At 46.8% G+C, this 18862-nt stretch overlaps 1 protein-coding gene across 4 annotated transcripts in view; it reads left to right on the top strand.

Annotated features, from left to right (window-relative positions):
• Positions 1-2475: 2475 nt before the first annotated feature.
• The window catches only part of FBXL7 (F-box and leucine rich repeat protein 7), a 332196-nt gene continuing 315809 nt past the window's right edge, over positions 2476-18862 (top strand). For all 4 annotated transcript variants that reach the window (XR_012157376.1, XR_012157377.1, XM_073332295.1 and 1 more), the window contains exon 1: positions 2476-2981. Coding sequence is in view for 1 of the 4 variants with exons in the window: in XM_073332294.1 (XP_073188395.1) it covers positions 2945-2981 (37 nt within the window). In the remaining 3 variants the exon portion in view is untranslated. The remainder of the gene's footprint in view (positions 2982-18862) is intronic.

Raw genomic sequence — 18862 nt, 5'->3', positions numbered from 1 at the left:
CTTGAGGAATTCTGTGCCACTGCGCATGCACAGAATTCATGTCCCCATGCAGAATTTATTTTCTCAGCAGAAAAATAGTTTGCTGGAGAGGTGCTGCAGTTACAACTTTCAACCAGTAGAGGTTCCTGTGGCACCAGAATAGAGAGCAGCCACTCCCAGGCAGGAGCAGTAAGCTGCAGATACGGAAGAGAAGAGGCTGCGTGTCTCACAGTGCCCTGCCTTTGGGGCCAGGTGAGGAGGTATGGGGGGGACAGACAGCTTGGGGCACATGTGGCTGGGCGGGGGGGGGGTCACAGATAGGGGTTCAGAAGGGCTAGTGGTGGGGGACAGACTGGAGTGAGGGTAGGGTTGCCAACTTTCTAATTGCACAAAACTGAACACCCTTGCCCTGCCCAATCCATCTCCTCTCCCTCCTTTGTTCACTCTCCCCCATCCTCACTTGCTTTCACTGGACTGGGGCAGGCATTGGGATGCAGGAGGGGGTGAGGGCTCTGGCAGGGGGTGCAGACTCCAGTGTGGGGCCAGAAATGAGGACTTCAAGGTGTGGGAGGGGACTCTGGGCTGGGGCAGGGGCTTGGGGTGCTGGCTTCAGCTGGGGGTGCGGGCTCTGGGCTGGGGCTGAGGGGTTTGGGGTGCAGGAGGGGGCTCTGGGCTGGGGCCAAGGGATTCAGAATGCAGGAGGGGGCTCAGGGCTGGGGCAGGGGAGTGGGATGCAGGAGGGGGTACAGGCTCCATGTGGAGGTGTGGGTTTTGGGGTGGGGCCGGGGATGAAGGGTTTGGGGTGCAAGAGAGGCTTAGGGCTGGGGCAAAGTATTGGGGTGTGGGGTGCAGGTTCCGGGAGGGAGTTAGGGTGTGGGAGGGGGTTCAGGATGGGGGCTCCAGCCAGGCAGCGCTTACCTCAGGCAGCTCCCAGGAAGCGTCTGGCATGTCCAGCTCCTAGGCGGAGGTTCGGCCAGGGGGCTCTATGCACTGCCTGCAGGTGCTGCCCCCGCAGCTCGGGGAGACCCCGTGGCAGCCCCTGCACCTCGGAGCCGGACTTGCCGGGAGCCTGCCTGAGCCCCACTGTGCCACAGACTGGACTTTTAGCTGCCCGGTCAGTAGTGCTGACTGGAGTTACCAGGGTCCCTTTTTGACTGGGTGTTCCAGATGCCTGGCAACCCTAAGTAGGGGCTGAATGGAAATGGGGGTATAGGGGCATATAGGGATGGGGGGAAAAGGGGTGGCTGAGTTAGGGTGCAGGGAGGGGGTGCAGGGCCACATGGGGATGGAGGAGGTAGAGTGGCTGAGTGAGGGTGCAGGCCTGGATGGGGGAGGGGTGGCTGAATGAGGGTGCAGGGACACATGGGGACAGGGAAAGATGTGCTTGACTGAATGAGCGAGGCTAAGGGAAAGCCGGGGTCTGCATGGGGGAGGCTCCTCAAGTCCCTAACAATCCCTCTCTCATCCCCCCCCAAAAACTGTGTTCTAAACTCCCACCCACACCCAACAACCCCCCAGCTTCACGCCCAGGCTCCTTCCCAGCAGTTACTTCCCTCCCCCTCAGCTCCTCCGTTACTCATGACTTGTCCAAACCTTTGCACTGCTTCTGAGGAGTGCAGGAAATACGTTTCTGTATTGCAGTTTAAATGAATTATTACTCAAAGTTCTGTATTAATATGCCTAGTCAGGAATCTATTTTCCAATAAAAATTTCCTGATTCTTTTTTGTCTGTATTGTTACAGATATACTTACTGAAAGGTATTTTGAAATAAATTACTCACATAATTATATTGTTGTTTTGACAAATAAAATATGCAGAATTTTAAAACATTGTGTGCAGACTTTTTAATATTTTGGTGCAGAATTCCCATCAGGAGTAATGTCTTTAATATCAGTGAAGAATGGTCATTTAACCAACAGCTGTGTCAGGTGGCATGAAAAAGACAAAATAAACACTGAACCTAGTGACCCCTGATCTACAGCCAGAGCTTCAATGCCACTCACATGAAGATCAGGCCCAATCTGTGAAACTCCTGCTGAGCCCACACCCTTGTGGGACAAAAGAGAGCAGCTCATCATGCTGTCTCTAATTACAGTGCAAACCAGCGGAAAACACATGCCCTGGCAGGGAGCAGATAGGTGGGGAAGAAACAACGGATTTCCCCAAACACATCAGCCAGTGGGGCCGGGGCGAGAATCAGTGGGGATTTCATAAGAAATCCGTCTCCAACTCTCCTCCTTGACACATACACACCACCAGCCTGCCTCGCACGACGGAGAAACCTTACAAGCTGCTTAAATAGGCGCCTCTGGGCTCCGCCGCCGCAGGCCGGGCCCCAGGGGCGTGCGGGGAGCGCGCGCTGTGTCTTTAAAAGGCTGCAGCCCCCCCCAGCCTGGCCCTCCTCTGCCCAGCCCTCTCGGCCCAAGGAGCGACCGATGCGGGGAGGAGGCGCCTGGCGCTAACAAAAGTCTGCGGCGCTGGAGCGGGCGGAGCAGGGCGGCGAGCGCGGCCCGGCCCGGCGCGGGGCCGAGGAACAAGTGGCTGCTGCGCCCTCCCGGCGCGGGCGGGGAAGGGGAGCCCGGCAGCGCCGGCGGGACCCGAGGAGCAGCGGCCCCGCCCCAGCGGGCTGCGGAAGGCGCATCAGTCGCTGCCGGCGGGAGGAGGAGGCGGCTGCGCGCTGGGATTGCTGCTGACCCGTGTGTGGATTATAAGTGGAGCTGCTGGCCAGCCGCGGTGCCCGCAGCGCGGGGTGAGGGCACCGGGGGCTTTCCCCTCACTTTCTCTCCGCCCCCCCTTTTTGGGGTGGCTGCGTGGGGCGGGGCTGGCTCCCCCTGAAGGACCCGAGTGCCTGTAGCATGTAAAAGCCGAACCTCCGGACCAGCGGGGTCCCCGCCCCAGTCGCCTCCTTTCGGTGCCGGGGAGCCATGGTGTGTGCGGGCAGCCGGAGAGCATGAAGCCTGCAGGATGGGCGCGAACAATGGCAAACAGTACGGCAGTGAGGGTGAGTGAGCCCAGCCCAGCTAGTCGCCGGGCGCCTTGGGCGGGACCCCGCTCCCCTCGCCTTCCTTCCTCGGGCTGGGGCGGGCGGGGACGTCCAGCCGGCTGCGGAGTCGGCTTTGTGTGTGTCCCCAGCCCGAGAGTGGGAAAAGTTCCCTTCCCAGGCAGTAGGGAGAGCGGGGGAGGGGGCTGGCCAGTTGCGGGATGGGTTTGGCTCGCTTCCCTTTGTAGCCCAACTTTTGAAGCTTGTTTGCAGTTGGGGAGGGCAGAAAGAGGGGGAGCTTTCCGGCCACCATATGGGTGGCATGGGAAATATCAAGGATGTTCAAACCAATATTTCCTATACATTCGTGTAAAGCAGCTGGACCTTAGATGGGAGCTAGAATCTCCAGCTCTAAAACACACACCCCTCCTCTCCTCTCCAGCCTCACTGCGCGTCCTTTTAGCCTCAGCTACTTTTTATGCCCTCTCCTGTACTGACACCAATTGGTCACTCTGCAAATCTGGTTACTCTTATATAGCTCCCATCGCTCTTGAATGCTGCCTGTATGCGCTTTACATGCAGTAACCCTTTCCCACCTGGGTGGCTCTGCCTCACTGAGCTGCTGCTACATGGTTTTGAAGTGTCTACGGCAAAGTTTTCCCTGGTGTGTCAACTGACCCGTCTCTCTCCCTGACAGCTCCTTATACGTGTCTGTTCTCTCTGCAGACTGTGTTGGCTAATCAATGATGATTAGTCTGTTATCTTCATGTCGTCGAAGTTATTGGCAGGGAACATTTATATTTCCAAGATTTTTGGCAAATGGAAAGCTTCTGAAAGAAGCTGCCAGAGCTGGTAAAAGAGTAAAAGCACTTTTTGTTTTTTGTAGTAAAAGAAATTGGTTTCCCCCTTTTAAGAGTGAGCACAACTGCAGCAAGTTAACTGAATAAATTCTGCTGCGATACCCTATTTGTAGGGGTGCTAACTCCAACATAGTCTGCCATTATAAAGACTGCATTTTAAAATAACAGCATTTTCCGCACAGGGAGCGGCAAGGTAGGGTCTGAGTTACTAGTCCCTGATGAAGCATATACACATGGATAGCTGAAGTAGTTGGGTGTGCTTGTTACCTAACATAGCTTTTGTTGCTGTAACTCCTGCTCCCTTTATTGCTTTATCAGCCTGTAACCACCAGTAGAGTCTGCATTTTTAGTCATGTCAATAACTTTTTCCAAGGGTCATTCTGTCTGCCCGCTGCTGGATCCCAATAAGGGCTGAGTGAAATCAAACACCTGGTTAGCCTTTCCAATTTGTTTACATGATCTCGGTCCTAGTTTTTAACAATGTGTTGTGAGCACCTTCAGGTAGGTGCTGAGCATCTTAATGTCCATGGACCTCAGTGGGAGTTAAGTGCACTTAGCACTTCTGCTCATCTAGGGCCTGGTCCAGGGAAGAGTAAATAATGGGGAGTGATATTTAACCATTTTAAATGGCTAAGTCCTGTCCAGTTTTCATGTTCAGCGATTGGACCAGTTTCTGTTCTGTGTAAACTACATCAGTGAGGCTTAAAATATGAGACAATTAAAATTATTCTGCTGTGATAGGTTCTGCATCAGCCCTTCCCCCACTGCATTATTTCTAATGCTTTGCAACTTGTTCTTGTATCCTGTAAATCTTGTAGTATGCAGTGTGGTATATGACTGCTTCCTGTCTGAACAGCAACATTTTTCAACCCCAGGGAGAAAGAGAAAGAGACAGAGTTAATGTTCTCCAGCTGTTATCCATAAATGCTACCTCTGCAATTTCACTTCAGTGAAATTTTACTGTGTTTGGTTTTAGATACACAGGATCTAATTCATCCTTATAGAAACGTATTGGTTTCAGTGGTTTGCACCAGCAATGAATTTGGTCTGCACTGAAGCATTGTAGGAGACTGCTGGAAAGGTCAGCTGGTAATAGGGAACCAATAGGAAGGTTTGAAAGTTTTTTGTTGTTGTTCTGACTGCAAAAGAGGTGCTCTATTTTTATTTTTAAACATTTAATGATCATCTGTACAATTCACCCTCATGGTACCCAGGACAATATAAGATCACTGGGTCTGTTTGTAGCGAGGCCTATGATCTGTTACATTCTTTGAGACTCCAGTAGGCAAGTGCCAAAGAATACGCGTCACTCACATCCAAAATATGCATGAAGATAGTGACAAAGGAAAAACACCATTTTTTTATACAGACATTGAAATTCCTTTCATTTACTGCCAAATGAGCTCCCCCTTCAAAAGAGCCCATGAAGTCAGAAATTTTGCCAGCCAGAGATCTGATTTAGTCTGGTACGAGTGTTCACATCAATTCTTACTATCAGAACTTATTCTAGAAATGGACCAAGCATGTGTCTTGAAATCTGCACCTCGGAGTGTTTTGTAGGGGAGGAATTAGCATTCTAATCCCTGCGTCTAAACTCACCACTCCACATTACATCCAGAATTGGAATGGGTTCGTGCTTTAGTTCTGGTTTGTCAGCTAAAACCTTGGTTGCAAAGGGATACTATGTTGGGGGGGAAAATATGCTCTCCATCCCTCAACCTTCTCACAAATCCTTAGAGCCTTAATTGCAGTTCTGTCTTTGGTGAATAAGGATAAGTGCAAGGTCCTGCACTTAGGACGGAAGAACCCAATGCACCGCTAAAGACTAGGGACCGAATGGCTAGGCAGCAGTTCTGCGGAAAAGGACCTAGGGGTGACAGTGGACGAGGAGCTGGATATAAGTAGGGACATAGCCAGCAGATCAAGGGACGTGATTGAGCCCCTCTATTCGACATTGGTGAGGCCTCATCTGGAGTGCTGTGTCCAGTTTTGGGCCCCACACTACAAGAAGGATGTGGATAAATTGAAGAGAGTCCAGCAAAGGGCAACAAAAATGATTAGGGGTCTGGAACACATGACTTATGAGGAGAGGCTGAGGGAACTGGGATTGTTTAGTCTGCAGAAGAGAAGAATGAGGGGGGATTTGATAGCTGCTTTCAACTACCTGAGAGGTGGTTCCAGAGAGGATGGTTCTAGACTATTCTCAGTGGTAGAAGAGGACAGGACAAGGAGTAATGGTCTCAAGTTGCAGTGGGGGAGGTTTAGGTTGGATATTAGGAAAAACTTTTTCACTAGGAGGGTGGTGAAACACTGGAATGCGTTGCCTAGGGAGGTGGTAGAATCTCCTTCCTTAGAAGTTTTTAAGGTCAGGCTTGACAGAGCCCTGGCTGGGATGATTTAATTGGGGATTGGTCCTGCTTTGAGCAGGGGGTTGGACTAGATGACCTCCTGAGGTCCCTTCCAACCCTGATATTCTGTGATTCTATGATTCTGTGAATAGGGGTGGGGGACCCTGCACTGAGATGGTCAGCCCCCTTCTCCCCCCCCCCCCTTCTGTGCAGTAGAGCTTTTTGGTGAATGAACTCCTTTAACAACATGCAGGGGGATTGTGGGGTTGATGCAGGTAGCATCGAGGGGGTACAGGGATTTAATTACTTTTTGGGGTGCAGATATCCATAAAGGAGGGGGAAGGGTGCATGAGAGATCTCATATGACATTGTCCTAATTTCCTTTGTTGCCTTCATGTCCTCAGGCTAGATCTTCCCTTATTATAGTTTTTTTTTTTTTTTTTTTTCCTCATAGGTAGGTTGTGTAGAGTTGTATAGGTAGCATATCATATATGGTCTGCCTTTGTCTCAGGAACCTTCAGCCCCTCCTGGGGATTTTGCTGAGCCCCTGAGTTCCTTAAGAGTCTCAAGAGATGATACCAGATCATATTGGAGACTGATGCCCGTACCCAGTGCCTTCTATATTGACAGCAGATACACTTGGTAACCCAAGTGTGCAGTTTACCACAACTTCATTCCCTGCACTAGAAGGGAGAGATGTTTGAGGATCCAAGCTCATCTGTCTTCTCAATACATACAGCCTGATACTCTGATGCACTTATTGAGTGTACTGAGACCAGCCTTAATTACGAGGTTCTTTGTCATGGGACTTAAGATATTTTTCTGTTCCAGTCTCAGCTCCACTTCTTCTCATAGACCCAAGACTGGAATTTCCTTGGCCTTATGCTGGGCCAGAATCTCTTACCTCATGCCACTGGTGCTGGTAAATCAAAAGCGGCACGAAACTGGCAACTGCCTATTCGGCCCTCAATAGCCTTAACAACACGGAAGCACCCAGCTCTGTCTCTACTCCTCATTTGACATAGTTGCCCCAGCCACCAACTCGGCATCTATTCTCTGATGCCGATGCCTTGGTCTCAGTTCTACAAGTCCACGCAGGTAAAAGATGGGAAACATGTCATCACAGGAGGGATGTAAGCAAAAGGAAAGTGGAAGCACCATCTCTCTGTTCCTTAATACTCCTAGCTCAATGAGGGCCCCAGGTACTAGCCAATGGCACCGCTGTGGTCTCTTCTATACCCTTACAGAGGGAGACATCTCTGCGCTGACGTAGGTTCCTCGCTATTTAAGATCTCAGTAATGCCTTCGCTTTTCTCCATGCTGGCGTGTGTGGGGCACAAATGAGGCTACTAATCACCCCAAGCACATGCTTCTATGCTGCTTGATTCTGTGCTTGTACTGACTTTTCCAGTCTCAATCTGGAACTGCCTTCAACCCCTTAGGAAATGAACCTGGTTCCCCAACTTGACCTCAAGACCCCGGTCGTCTTTCATCCCTTCAGATCCAGACATCATAAAAGGATATCATGCAGGGCCCTCTCAAGCTTTTGAAGTAGCACTACATACAGGACTTCATGAAACCCTTGCTGGAGGCTGTGAAACTAACTCTCTGCCTGATTTTGACACTGACTCTGATTCTATCGCAGACACCTCCTCACCCAGTACCAAGGCAACCTTCCTTTCCAGCAGTGATAACTGCCCCAGCCCAGGCCTTTAAGATCTGTGGGAGAATCTGCCTATATCTGAGAAATGGGATGAGATTCATTCAGAGGAATCTTAAAAATCTCCTTTGTAGGAACATAAGATGGCACCTTAGCAGAGGATCATATTGGTGCTTCATTTGTTTCCCTTCATGACTAACACAGACAGTTTCAGGAACTACTGGGGAGAAAGGGAAATACACTACAGTTGCAAACTGTAGTGTATGGCAGCAGAGACATCTATTGAACATAATAAAATGCAAACCTTGGAGAAGCTGGTCCTACCCATCAGCTCTGGCCTTCTCAAGCTGGCCAAGGCTGGCTGTCTCCCTCTTCATTCTCACTCCCCTCCTGTATATAAGAGTGGTAAGATGTATCCTGTATTAGCTGAAGGACACCTCTCTGACCAGCTCCATAGGTGAAATGGACAACACAGAAGAGAGTAAGGAGCACAGTGAGTTACCTTGTTGGCCCTTCTGACAGGACGGCATAAGCTGGATGCTTTTGACAGGATGTTTTACTCATCCAGCTAACTGTCATACCGTGTCCCATTAATTATGCCCTGTGGGATGCCCTGAACCCCACTGGGGTCTCTGTGCTTGGAGAACAGAAGGAAGTAGCCAGGACCCCGGTCACTTGGAGTCATGTTCTTGCTGGGCAATTTCCAAGAGCAACATATGATGCCTTGGTTCCCTTAGTGTACATTTGCAAAGGAGTACTTTGAGTTTGGTGCATGTTTTCACCAGTCACTACTCCTGGATTTAGCATTGTGCTCCAGTGGTATGTTTCAGAGAGCTGTCCTACTGCCTGTATTAAGCTAAACTCCTTGTCCAGTTATCCTGGTGGAGCACCGCTTGTTGATCTCTCTCTCTCCCTCTCTCAAGTGAGGGTACACAGACCTTTGAAAAGTTACTTAACAGTAACTGTTGTTCAAGAATTGCCTCTGCATTCACACTACTTGCCACCCCCTCCCACTGTGGAATCTTAATTAACATCAGGACTTCACAACATCCTCTGGCAAAGAGTTCCACAGGTTAACTATGCGTTGTGGGAAAAAATACTTCCTTTTGTTTAAGCCTGCTGCCTATTTCATTTGGTGACCCCTAGTTCTTGTGTTATAAGAAGGAGTAAATAACTTCCTTATTTACTTTCTCCACACCAGTCATGATTTTATAGGCGTCTATCATATTCTCCCCCCCCCCCTTAGTCATTTCTTTTCCAAGCTGAAAAGTCCCAGTCATTTTTATCTCTCCCCATACAGAAGCCTCTTGTGAGACTATTTGTGCTTCCCCAATGGACACTGCCTTTAACACAGATTGAATCTTTGTTTGTTTGAGACTCTTCTCAAACATGTTCAGTATTCAGAACCTCTTATCTATGACTTGCTTTTTGAAAAATTTAAATCCAAAATTTGAACTGTTGCTTGGGTTTGACTGGTCACCCCAAATCACAGAGTACTTTGTGTTTCCGGAGTGAGGCTCAGATGCTTAATTACTAACAGTTCATGTGTGAAGGATGTAAGTAGCCATGCTGAAGTTAGTGGGTCTGCTTGCATGCTTAGAGTTGAGCCTAAACATAAGAGTTTTCAGAATCGGGATCTGAATGGGGATAACTTTTGAGACACTGCACATCTTTGCAGAAAGTAAATTCACTTTCTGCTAATATTCTGGCATAAAAATTTAAAACTTGTGCTTTGTGAGCATTCCTGAAAATAAAGTTGGTCACATGCATTTTTCTGGCAAGTAAACTTGCATACTCCGCTGAAGTGTTTTCATTTTAAATTTTCTGATTCTTACACAATATTTTTCTGCAGGATTCACCTACCTCTAAAAATGATGAAACATTCCAAAGTCCTCTGGGAAATGTGCAGGCCATACTAGATGGCTTTGCTGCAATGGGATTCCCTAACTGTGGTGGGGCCATAGACACAACGCATATCCCTATTTTGGGACTGGACCACCAGGGCAACCAGTACATAAACCACAGGGGATACTTTTCAATGGTGTTGCAAGCACTGGTGGATCACAAGGGACGTTTCACCAACATCAATGTGGGGTGGTTGGGAAAGGTTCATGACGCTCGCATCTTCAGGAACTCTGGTCTGTTTAAACGGCTGCAGGAAGGGATTTACTTCCCAGAACAGAAAATAACTGTTGGGGATGTTGAAATGCCTATAGCTGTCCTTGGGGACCTAGCCTACCCCTTAATGCCCTGGCTCATGAAGCCATACACAGGCACCCTGGACAGTAGTAAGGAGATGTTCAACTATAGGCTGAGCAAGTGCAGAATGATGGTAGAATGTGCATTTGGACGTTTAAAGGGTCGCTGGTGCAGTTTACTGACTCGCTCAGACCTCAGTGAAACCAATCTTCCCATTGTTATTGCTGCTTGCTGTGTGCTCCACAATCTCTGAGAGTAAGGGGGAGACGTTTATGGTGGGGTGGGAGGTTGATGCAAATCGTCTGGCCGCTGAATATGCGCAGCCAGACAGCAGGGCGGTTAGAAGAGCACAGCAGGAAGTACTGCGCATCAGAAGCTTTGAAAACCGGTTTCATGACTGGCCAGGGTACTGTGTGACACTTCTGTTTTGTTTCTCCTTGATGAAAACCCACCCCGTTGGCTGCCTCTAAATTCCCTGTAAGCCACCCACCCTCCCTCCTTCGATCACAGCTTGCTTGCAAAGGAAACAGTCACTATCGTTTAAAAAACATGTATTCTTTATTAATAGATACCCCACCCGGGCTACCTTGTGAGTTATGGTAGGAGGGAAGGAAAAGGCCACTTTAAAACTTGTTGAATGACAGCCTTCTGTTGCTTGAGCTGTCCACTGGGGTGAAGTGGTTAGGTACCTGGAGCCTCTTCTCTCCCCCCCCCCCCCCCCTTGCATTCTTGGGCATCTGGGTGAGGTGGCTATGGGACTTGGAGAGGAGGGAGGGCGGTTAAGCAGGAGCTGCAGCGACAGTCTGTGATCCTGCTGCCGTTCATAAACTTCCACCAGATGCCGGAGCATGTCTGTTTGATTCCACAGTAGCCCCAGCATTGTTTCATGCCTCCTCTGATCTTCCTGCTGCCACCTCTCCTCACGTTCATCGGCCACTGTCCTGTAGTCTGCTATTGTGTCCCTCCACACATTGTGCTGAGCTCTGTCAGTGCCGGACAACTGCATGAGCTCAGAGAACATTTCATCGTGCATGTGTTTTTTTCCGCTGCCTTATCTGAGAGAGCCTTTGGGACGGAGGAGGGAGGCTTGAAACATTTGCAGCTGCTGGAGGGAAAAAGGGAGTGAAATATTTAAAAGATACATTTTACAGAACAATGGCTATACGCTTTCACAGTGAACAACACTATTCACATTACATAGCACATGTGATTTTGGTACAACGTCGCATTTTGCATCTTATATTGAGTGCCTGCGGCTTTGGTGTTCGAGATCGCACATGTGGTGCCGGTCAACAGAATTTGGCTTGCAGGCGGCCATGGTAAGCCATAGTCTTTCGGCTTCTTCAACCTTCATAACAGCAGCGCCCTCCTCTCCCATACTAAGCAAAGCCTGTTGAGCTGGCCATTTAGTGCTGCGGTTTTCCTGTTAACATGCAGCAGCAGAAACCAAACTAACTCCCTCCCCCGATCCAATTATCTGGGATGATCGCTTTACCCCTCCCCCCACCGCCTCGCTGGTATCAGGGAAGATCCCTGCTAGCCAAATGCAAACAGCTCAGCGCCAATGCGCACACACACACGCCCCCCTCCTCCCACGTGGCTATCTGTGGGGAGGATTTCTTTTCAGCCACAGGCAAAGAGCCCAATAGGAACGGCCACCTCAGAATGTCCCCTTAATAGGGGAGTTTAATTTCAACCAGGTTACCATGAGTGATATCATTCTCCTGAGGATAACAGAGAGAGAGAAAGCACTGATGTTACTTGAATGCCAGCAAACACCGGGACCATACGCTGCCAGGCTTTGTCATGCAATGATACCAGATTACTTGCTACTAGCATGGCGTGGTAAAGTGTCCTACCATGGAGGACGGAATAAGGCTGCTCTCCCCAGAAACCTTCTGCAAAGGCTTTTAGAGTACCTCCAGGAGAGCTTCATGTAGATGTCACTGGAGGATTTCCACTCCATCCCCAGACACGTTAACAGACTTTTCTAGTAGCAGTACTGGCCACGAATGCATCCCAAGTCCTCGGGCTACTTAATCGTTAAACGCATGCTTTTATAACCTATATTATATTTAAAAAGGTACTCACCAGAGGTCCGTTCTCTGGCTTCGTTGGGTTGGGAGGGTATTTCAGTCAGGGTGATAAAAAAGATCCTGGCTGTCAGGGAGAACTGTGTGCTGTCCCCAAGCTCCTCCTCCTCCTCATCTTCCCCATCTGCAAAATCATCAGGCATGGCGGAAAGTACCCCATCATTGGAGTCCATGGACAGGGGTGGGGCAGTGGTGGCGGCCCCTCCTAGAATTGTGTGCAGCTCAGCATAGAAGCGGCATGTCTGGGGCTCTGTTCTGGAGCGTCCGTTTGATTCTCTGGTTTTCTGGTACGCTTGTCTGAGCTCCTTAAGTTTCATGCAGCATTGTGTTGCGTCCCTGATTTAACCTCTGTCCCTCATGGCCTCTGAGATTTTTTTTTTTTTTTTTGAAATATTTTGGCATTTCATCTTTTGGAACGTAGTTCTGATAGCACAGATTCCTCTCCCTATACAGCGATCAGAGCCAGTACCTCCCGTTAGCTCCATGCTGGAGCTCTTTTTTGTTTCTGGGACTGCATGGTCACCTGTGCTGATGAGCACGCCTGGCCAAACAGGAAATGAGATTCAAAAGTTCCCAGGGCTTTTCCTGTACACCTGGCCAGTGCATCCCAGTTCAGAGTGCTGTCTAGAGTGGTCACAATGGTGCACTGTGGGATAGCTCCCGGAGGCCAATACCTTTTGAATTGCATCCACGCTAACCCTAATTCGAAAAGGTGATGTCGATTTCAGTGCTAATCCCCTTGGGGAGGAGTACAGAAATCGGTTTTAAGAGCCCTTTATGTCGAAAAAATGGCTTCGTTGTGTGGATGGGTGCAGGGTTAATTCGGATTTAACGCTGCTAAATCCAACATAAACTCATAGTGTAGACCAGGCCTTAGGTTCTGATCCTATTGCTAGGTGCACAGAAGTCCACTGGCTTACAAATTGTATACTGAATATGGCATTGACTGCCATGGTTTTCACTCTGGTCCCAGTTTTGTCCTAGTACGTTTTCTGGATCAGGGTTTGGACATGCATTATTGGTGTACCAACCTGCATACAGAAACATATAGTATAGTGGCACTTCTGAATTGCAGAGTAGAGTCATGTTTAGATTAACACAGACATTACATTCTTGCTGCAGTACAGTAAATGGTAATCCTATACCTAACCTGAGCTATATATTCCAGGGAATTAATGGCTTGGAGTACTAGTAAATCCTCCTAAAAATCTTTCTTGGAGGAAAGAAAGAGGAAACAGGAAGTTCCCTCTCGTGCTTGTGTTTGAATCAGGAAATTCCTGTCTACAGCTACATAAATTTGTCTCAATGTCTTAAATCATGTGAAGTGTCTCTCTCTCTCTGGGGCTTATGGACAAGTGATTCACACTGGGAGATTTTTGTTTTTTGAAGAATTGTATATTTATGAGCACATCTCTGGGCTCTGAAGTTCAAGGTTTATTAGACCACCGCCAAATGATTAAATGGATTTATTTTGTCAGAAGGAGACAATGTTATATTGCTTTGCTCCATAAATTTATTTCTCTGATGCAGTAAAAGTGAGTTTGCCCTGAAAATTGGAGCTTGCATTTAGCTGCTTACAGTTGAGTGTAGTCCCCATAATAAATTTCTTGGGTCAGATTTTGGCCCTAGCTATGTCCCCCATCACAGTGGTCTGGCCTCACCAAGAGGCTGTGCAGACTCCCCTGAATACTCCCAGAACCTGGGCAATATAGGGCTGAATTTGCAGTCCTCCCTTCATAAGGTTGTGCTGGAGAAAGAGTGGCTAGAGTGCTTTGCCTTCTCACTATTCTGGACTGGGGTGTAGATACTCAGGTAATCATGATATTGTTACACCTTGATCTGTCCACATGTATATTGCTTGGATTGCAAACTACATAAGGACGATAATAAAGAGGTAGCATCAATGTATCAAGCTGGAGGGAATGTGTTGTAATGAACTGCCATGTTAGATCCCATTTTTAAATATCTTTCAGTGATCTGGAAGAGGAATTAAATGGCATGTTGATGGCAGCTGGTCATGCTATGTAAGGAGGAGTTCTGAACATCAGTGCAAACAGAACTAATGTAAAACATGGGCAGAACATCACAGTGATGATTAACTAGAAAAAATGCAAGCTCTCATCTCTGATGGAGAGAGTAGAAATGCTTTGTATGGGCTTAATACCACCCCCCCCCCCACCTGTCCTGAAAGCGCTTATACAGAATGAAAATTTGGAGTAAAAGATAGCAAAGTACTGCCCCATCACAATGCAAAACCATGTATTAAAAAACAGGAGATGACATTTGGGGCTGTGCTTGAAGAGGTAGGTATCTTATGACAAAGCATAGCGTTTATATGGCTTTGATGGGACTTCATATGGAATACTGAAAGAATCTAACTAGCACAGTATCAAAAGATGACAGCTTAGAGGGAGTCTGTAGATGAGCAGAAGGGATTAATTTGATTGTGTGTATGTGTGTTAAAACTTCAATAAATGACTCAAAGGATATGAGTATACAAATGTTTTAAGAGTGTAAACACTAGGGATTGTGGAACTACTCATGATCGTATGACTTCTGTATGAGTTGAATGAATGAAACTAAGAAAGCGTGCATGTAGAAACTTATTTATTTATATTGTTTAGGAACGCCAGTCATAGACCAGGAGCCCCTTGTGCTTTGTAATGAACACATTTGAGACGGTCTCTGGCCCGAATTGCTTATAATCAAAGTATAAAATAGACAGGCATGCTGAATGACAAGGAGATAGATTCTACTACCTAATAGATCGTCTTCAGCTCTAATTTTCATAAATTTTGTCTAGTATATTAAACTATATTTGAGGGAGCTTTTTTTCAGTGTCAAAATGTCATTACTTTTTTATCAAGTTGATGAAGATCAGTACTAGGTTCTGAAATGTGAAATATAATTAAATTGTGGAAATTATTGTTCTACTGAAGATTATGTCTTTTTTTTGAATTTCCAACTCTTGGAATTTAGAGGGATGGGTATAAATGCCTGAGAGCCTAGCACCACTATGGATTGTAACTGAGCAACATTTTAAATGCAAGCTTCCCGTTTTCAGGCAATCAGAAGTCTTCTGCTTTCCTGGTATCCCATGTTGCTGCTTTCCTATGAATTTCAGTAGCAGTAAATGAGAAGTCTCTGGACATTTATATGTAGTATGCCATGGGATTGTATAGATTGCTACAGTGGCCATTATATGAACTTCTTCCTGTTCCCACTAAACAACTCTCATTCAGTGTCTCTTCACATGTTGTTGGACAGTTTAGACAGATACAGACAGTAAAACATCACTAGCACACTTCCCAACTATGCCTGGCCATACCTTGGTGCATGGGTTGAAAGTCAAAAACCTGAGGTATGGTAGTGATGTCACTTTGTTCTGAAGTGACTAGGGCTTACTCTTACTGGGGCCTTATATAATTTCAGCACTTAATTTTGTAAAAACGGTTTTGTATCCCATGAAACCTGTGAAGCTAGATACAGATGTTTGAGTTCTTTTTGTATATAAAAAAACTGCCTATCCCTTGAAACCTTAGTTTCTCCTTGTTTGTCCGCGTGTGTACATATTGCACCTAAACATTGCTAAGAAATGTCTCTGCAGACATGAAGCTATTTTTTTTTTTCTGGCTCCATCCTCCATATGTGCTCTTGCATATGGAGGCTTTACTTTTGTTCATTCTTGGCTTTTACTTAAGGGGAAAAAACCCATTGAAGACTAAAAGCATATGTTTTGCTCTCTGTGTACTGTAACTTAATCACCCAAAGACTTGCAGTCAATAGGAGAGGTGACTGGACAAAATAGACATTCTGAGAGTTTAGGAGCAAGAACTTCAGTTTCTATTTATTTCTGGCAAACTGCCAGCTGTTAAACTTGTTTTTAATATTTTTCGACAATTAAAAACAAGCTTCCTAAACTCTAGTGAATTCAGCTTACTTCATAATGTAACGTTGGCACAGGACTACATTGTACCATCCTAGAAAATTACAATAAAAAGTAACTCATTGTGAACAGGGTATAATTTGTAGTATAAAATAAAATGAACACAGGTGAAAAATCATTTCAGTATTTTAAACTTGGAAGGAAATCCTGTCCTCTAGTCTCACGCGGATATAGCCATGAGCTCATCAAATCCTAGTTAAAAATACATGACCAAAATCCATATCCTTCTAGAAAGGTAAGGATTTGCTGCTTCCCCGTTTTTCTTTTTTTTATTTGATTCAAAAGGAGTTAAATCCCACATCCATATTATTCTGACAGTTTTTATTTAGCAGGTTAACTACTGAGGTTTAGAAAGGACTCTGGATTACTTTCTAGTGATCTAAACTAAACAGTAGAACTTCAGAGTTATGAACACCAGAGTTACGAACGGACCAGTCAACCACACGCTACTTTGCATACTTCCCATTCCAAATCAGGCAGCAGCAGAAACCAAAATTAAAATAAAAACAAGCAAATACAGCATAGTACTGTGTTAAATGTAAACTACTATAAAAATAAAGGGAAAGCAGCATTTTTCTTCTGCATAGTAAAGTTTCAGAGCTGTATTGTCAGTGTTCAGTTGTAAACTTTTGAAAGAATAACCATAATGTTTTGCTCAGAGTTATGAACAACTTCCCTTCCCCAGAGATGTTCGTAGCTCTGAGGTTCTACTGCAAAATGCTTTCAATCTAAAGATGGTAAACAAGGAAAGATGTACTAGAATTCCACAGTGCTTTGCAAAGACACAGTAAGCTTTCTGCAAAGCTGGAGCTCCTAATAGGAGTGCAAATGGGAGTTATTTTTTATAATAGTTTTTTTTAAGCTTTTCCTATTCCGCAAAAACCAAAAGTTAATTGTCATATGTACATTTGTTGCTGTCCCTCAGGATAAATGGGCAATCACAAATGTAAATGTCTGTCAACATTTTACCACAAATTATTCTTGGACTCAACTACCTGCCAGTGTCCTGACCCCTTCTTGAGTGCTCAATTTAGGTATAACTTTCCAGTGATATGGAGAAGTCCTTAAAGTCCAACTCACAATGGTGAAATCCTAGCCTGCCCTGTTGAAGTCAGAGTGGTCAGAATTTCACCCACAGTGCTTAAAAGGTGTATATGTGTAATTCAGTGGTTCCCAAACTTGTTCCGCCACTTGAGCGGGGAAAGCCCCTAGTGGGCTGGACCAGTTTAACTACTGCGTCCGCAGTACGTCCCTCGGCCCGTGCCGCTTCCAGCAGCTCCCATTGGCCTGAAGCAGCGAACCGCGGCCACAGGGAGCTGTGATTGTTTACCTGCTGTGTCCGTAGGTTCGGCCAATCACGGCTCCCTGTGGCCGCGGTTCGCTGCTCCAGGCCAATGGGAGCTGCTGGAAGCGGCGCGGGCCGAGGGACGTACTGCGGACGCAGTAGTTAAACAAACTGGTCCTTGGGCTTTCCCCGCTCAAGTGGCGGAACAAGTTTGGGAACCACTGGTGTAATGTCTTGGGGGGGGGGGGGATACACCAATAATGTTTTTAAATGGCTTAAATTCTTTCAAAATTAGACTTTTTTTTTCTTTCACTCATATACAGAGTGTGATATAGTCTATGTAATTGGGCCTATTTTATAGTGCCCTCCTCCTGCCTGACCAAGATTTATTCTGCTAGGTCAGTTCACTTCCTGGGTTAAGTCATGTCTGTGACTTCTCAAGGAATCTGGGGAAGCTATCTTCAGCTGGGATAGTGGGTTTTTTTTTTGGTTTTTTTTTTTTTTAAATTGAGACTTCTTAACCAACACAATTTCCACCACTTGCAGACTCTTACTTCAGAGTCTGTGCAAGCACAGCAGTCCCTTCCCCAGACTGGTCTCTCGCAGCAGCAGTTCCCATAACAAGCTTTCCTGGCTCAGTCTCCAGCCCTCAAGGGCTTCCCAGACCGTCTCCTCTCTTGTCTGTTTGGTTTTCTGGAGCAGTTTGTCTCAGCAGTAGCTCAAGTGGCAGTTCATTGGGAGCACCACCCCAGGAACCTCCAGCTGTTGCAGATTCCCTTCTTACAGCCCTCTTTTTTATAAGGGTTGGCTAATTAAGTTACATCTTTTCCCCAGGTGCAGGAGTTGGCTTATCAGACAGCTAATCCAGGCTAGGGTTGCCATGTTTTTAATTGCTGGTAACTGGACCCTCGTGACTCCGCCCCCTACTATGCCTCTTTTCCTGAGGCCTCACTCCTCTCTCTTTCTCTCTCTTCCCCCCCTCCTCCCCCCCAGTTGTTCACTGGATCATCTCAAAGAGCCTGTCTGCAGGTAGGAAATGGCACTGGCTGATGGTTAATGAGCCGGCATCTCCTCCCAACCTGTGGTAAACGAACTTTTTGGTTTGGGAGCCATTTAGGGTTGCCAGGTCCCCTTTTTGACCAGACTTTCTGGTCAAAAACAAGGCACCTAGCAACCCTAAATGGCACCCAGACACAGAAGTCAAAAACCAGAGTGTCTGGGTAAAACCCGGATGGGTGGCAACCCTATCTAGCCCAGGTAACACTCCTTTGGGGTTACCCTTATTACTTCACAGTTTGGTGGTGGTCTTATTGGCACTGGCTTTGCATGTTTGGTAAAATTCTCTCATGGCATTGTTGCTCAGAGTAACACAGCCATACATGAACTCTTTATGCAGCAACATCCGATCATCTGTGTAGCCACACTCCCCTTGTCCTAAGCACCCATTTGGCTTGCTAGAAAATACTAGTGCTGAGATACTTTTATCATCATTTCCAAATCTTTCACTAAAC

Source organism: Lepidochelys kempii, chromosome 2 (assembly GCF_965140265.1).
Source record: "Lepidochelys kempii isolate rLepKem1 chromosome 2, rLepKem1.hap2, whole genome shotgun sequence".
Classification (NCBI taxonomy): domain Eukaryota; kingdom Metazoa; phylum Chordata; order Testudines; family Cheloniidae; genus Lepidochelys; species Lepidochelys kempii.
This window is presented reverse-complemented; position numbering and strand designations above follow the sequence as displayed.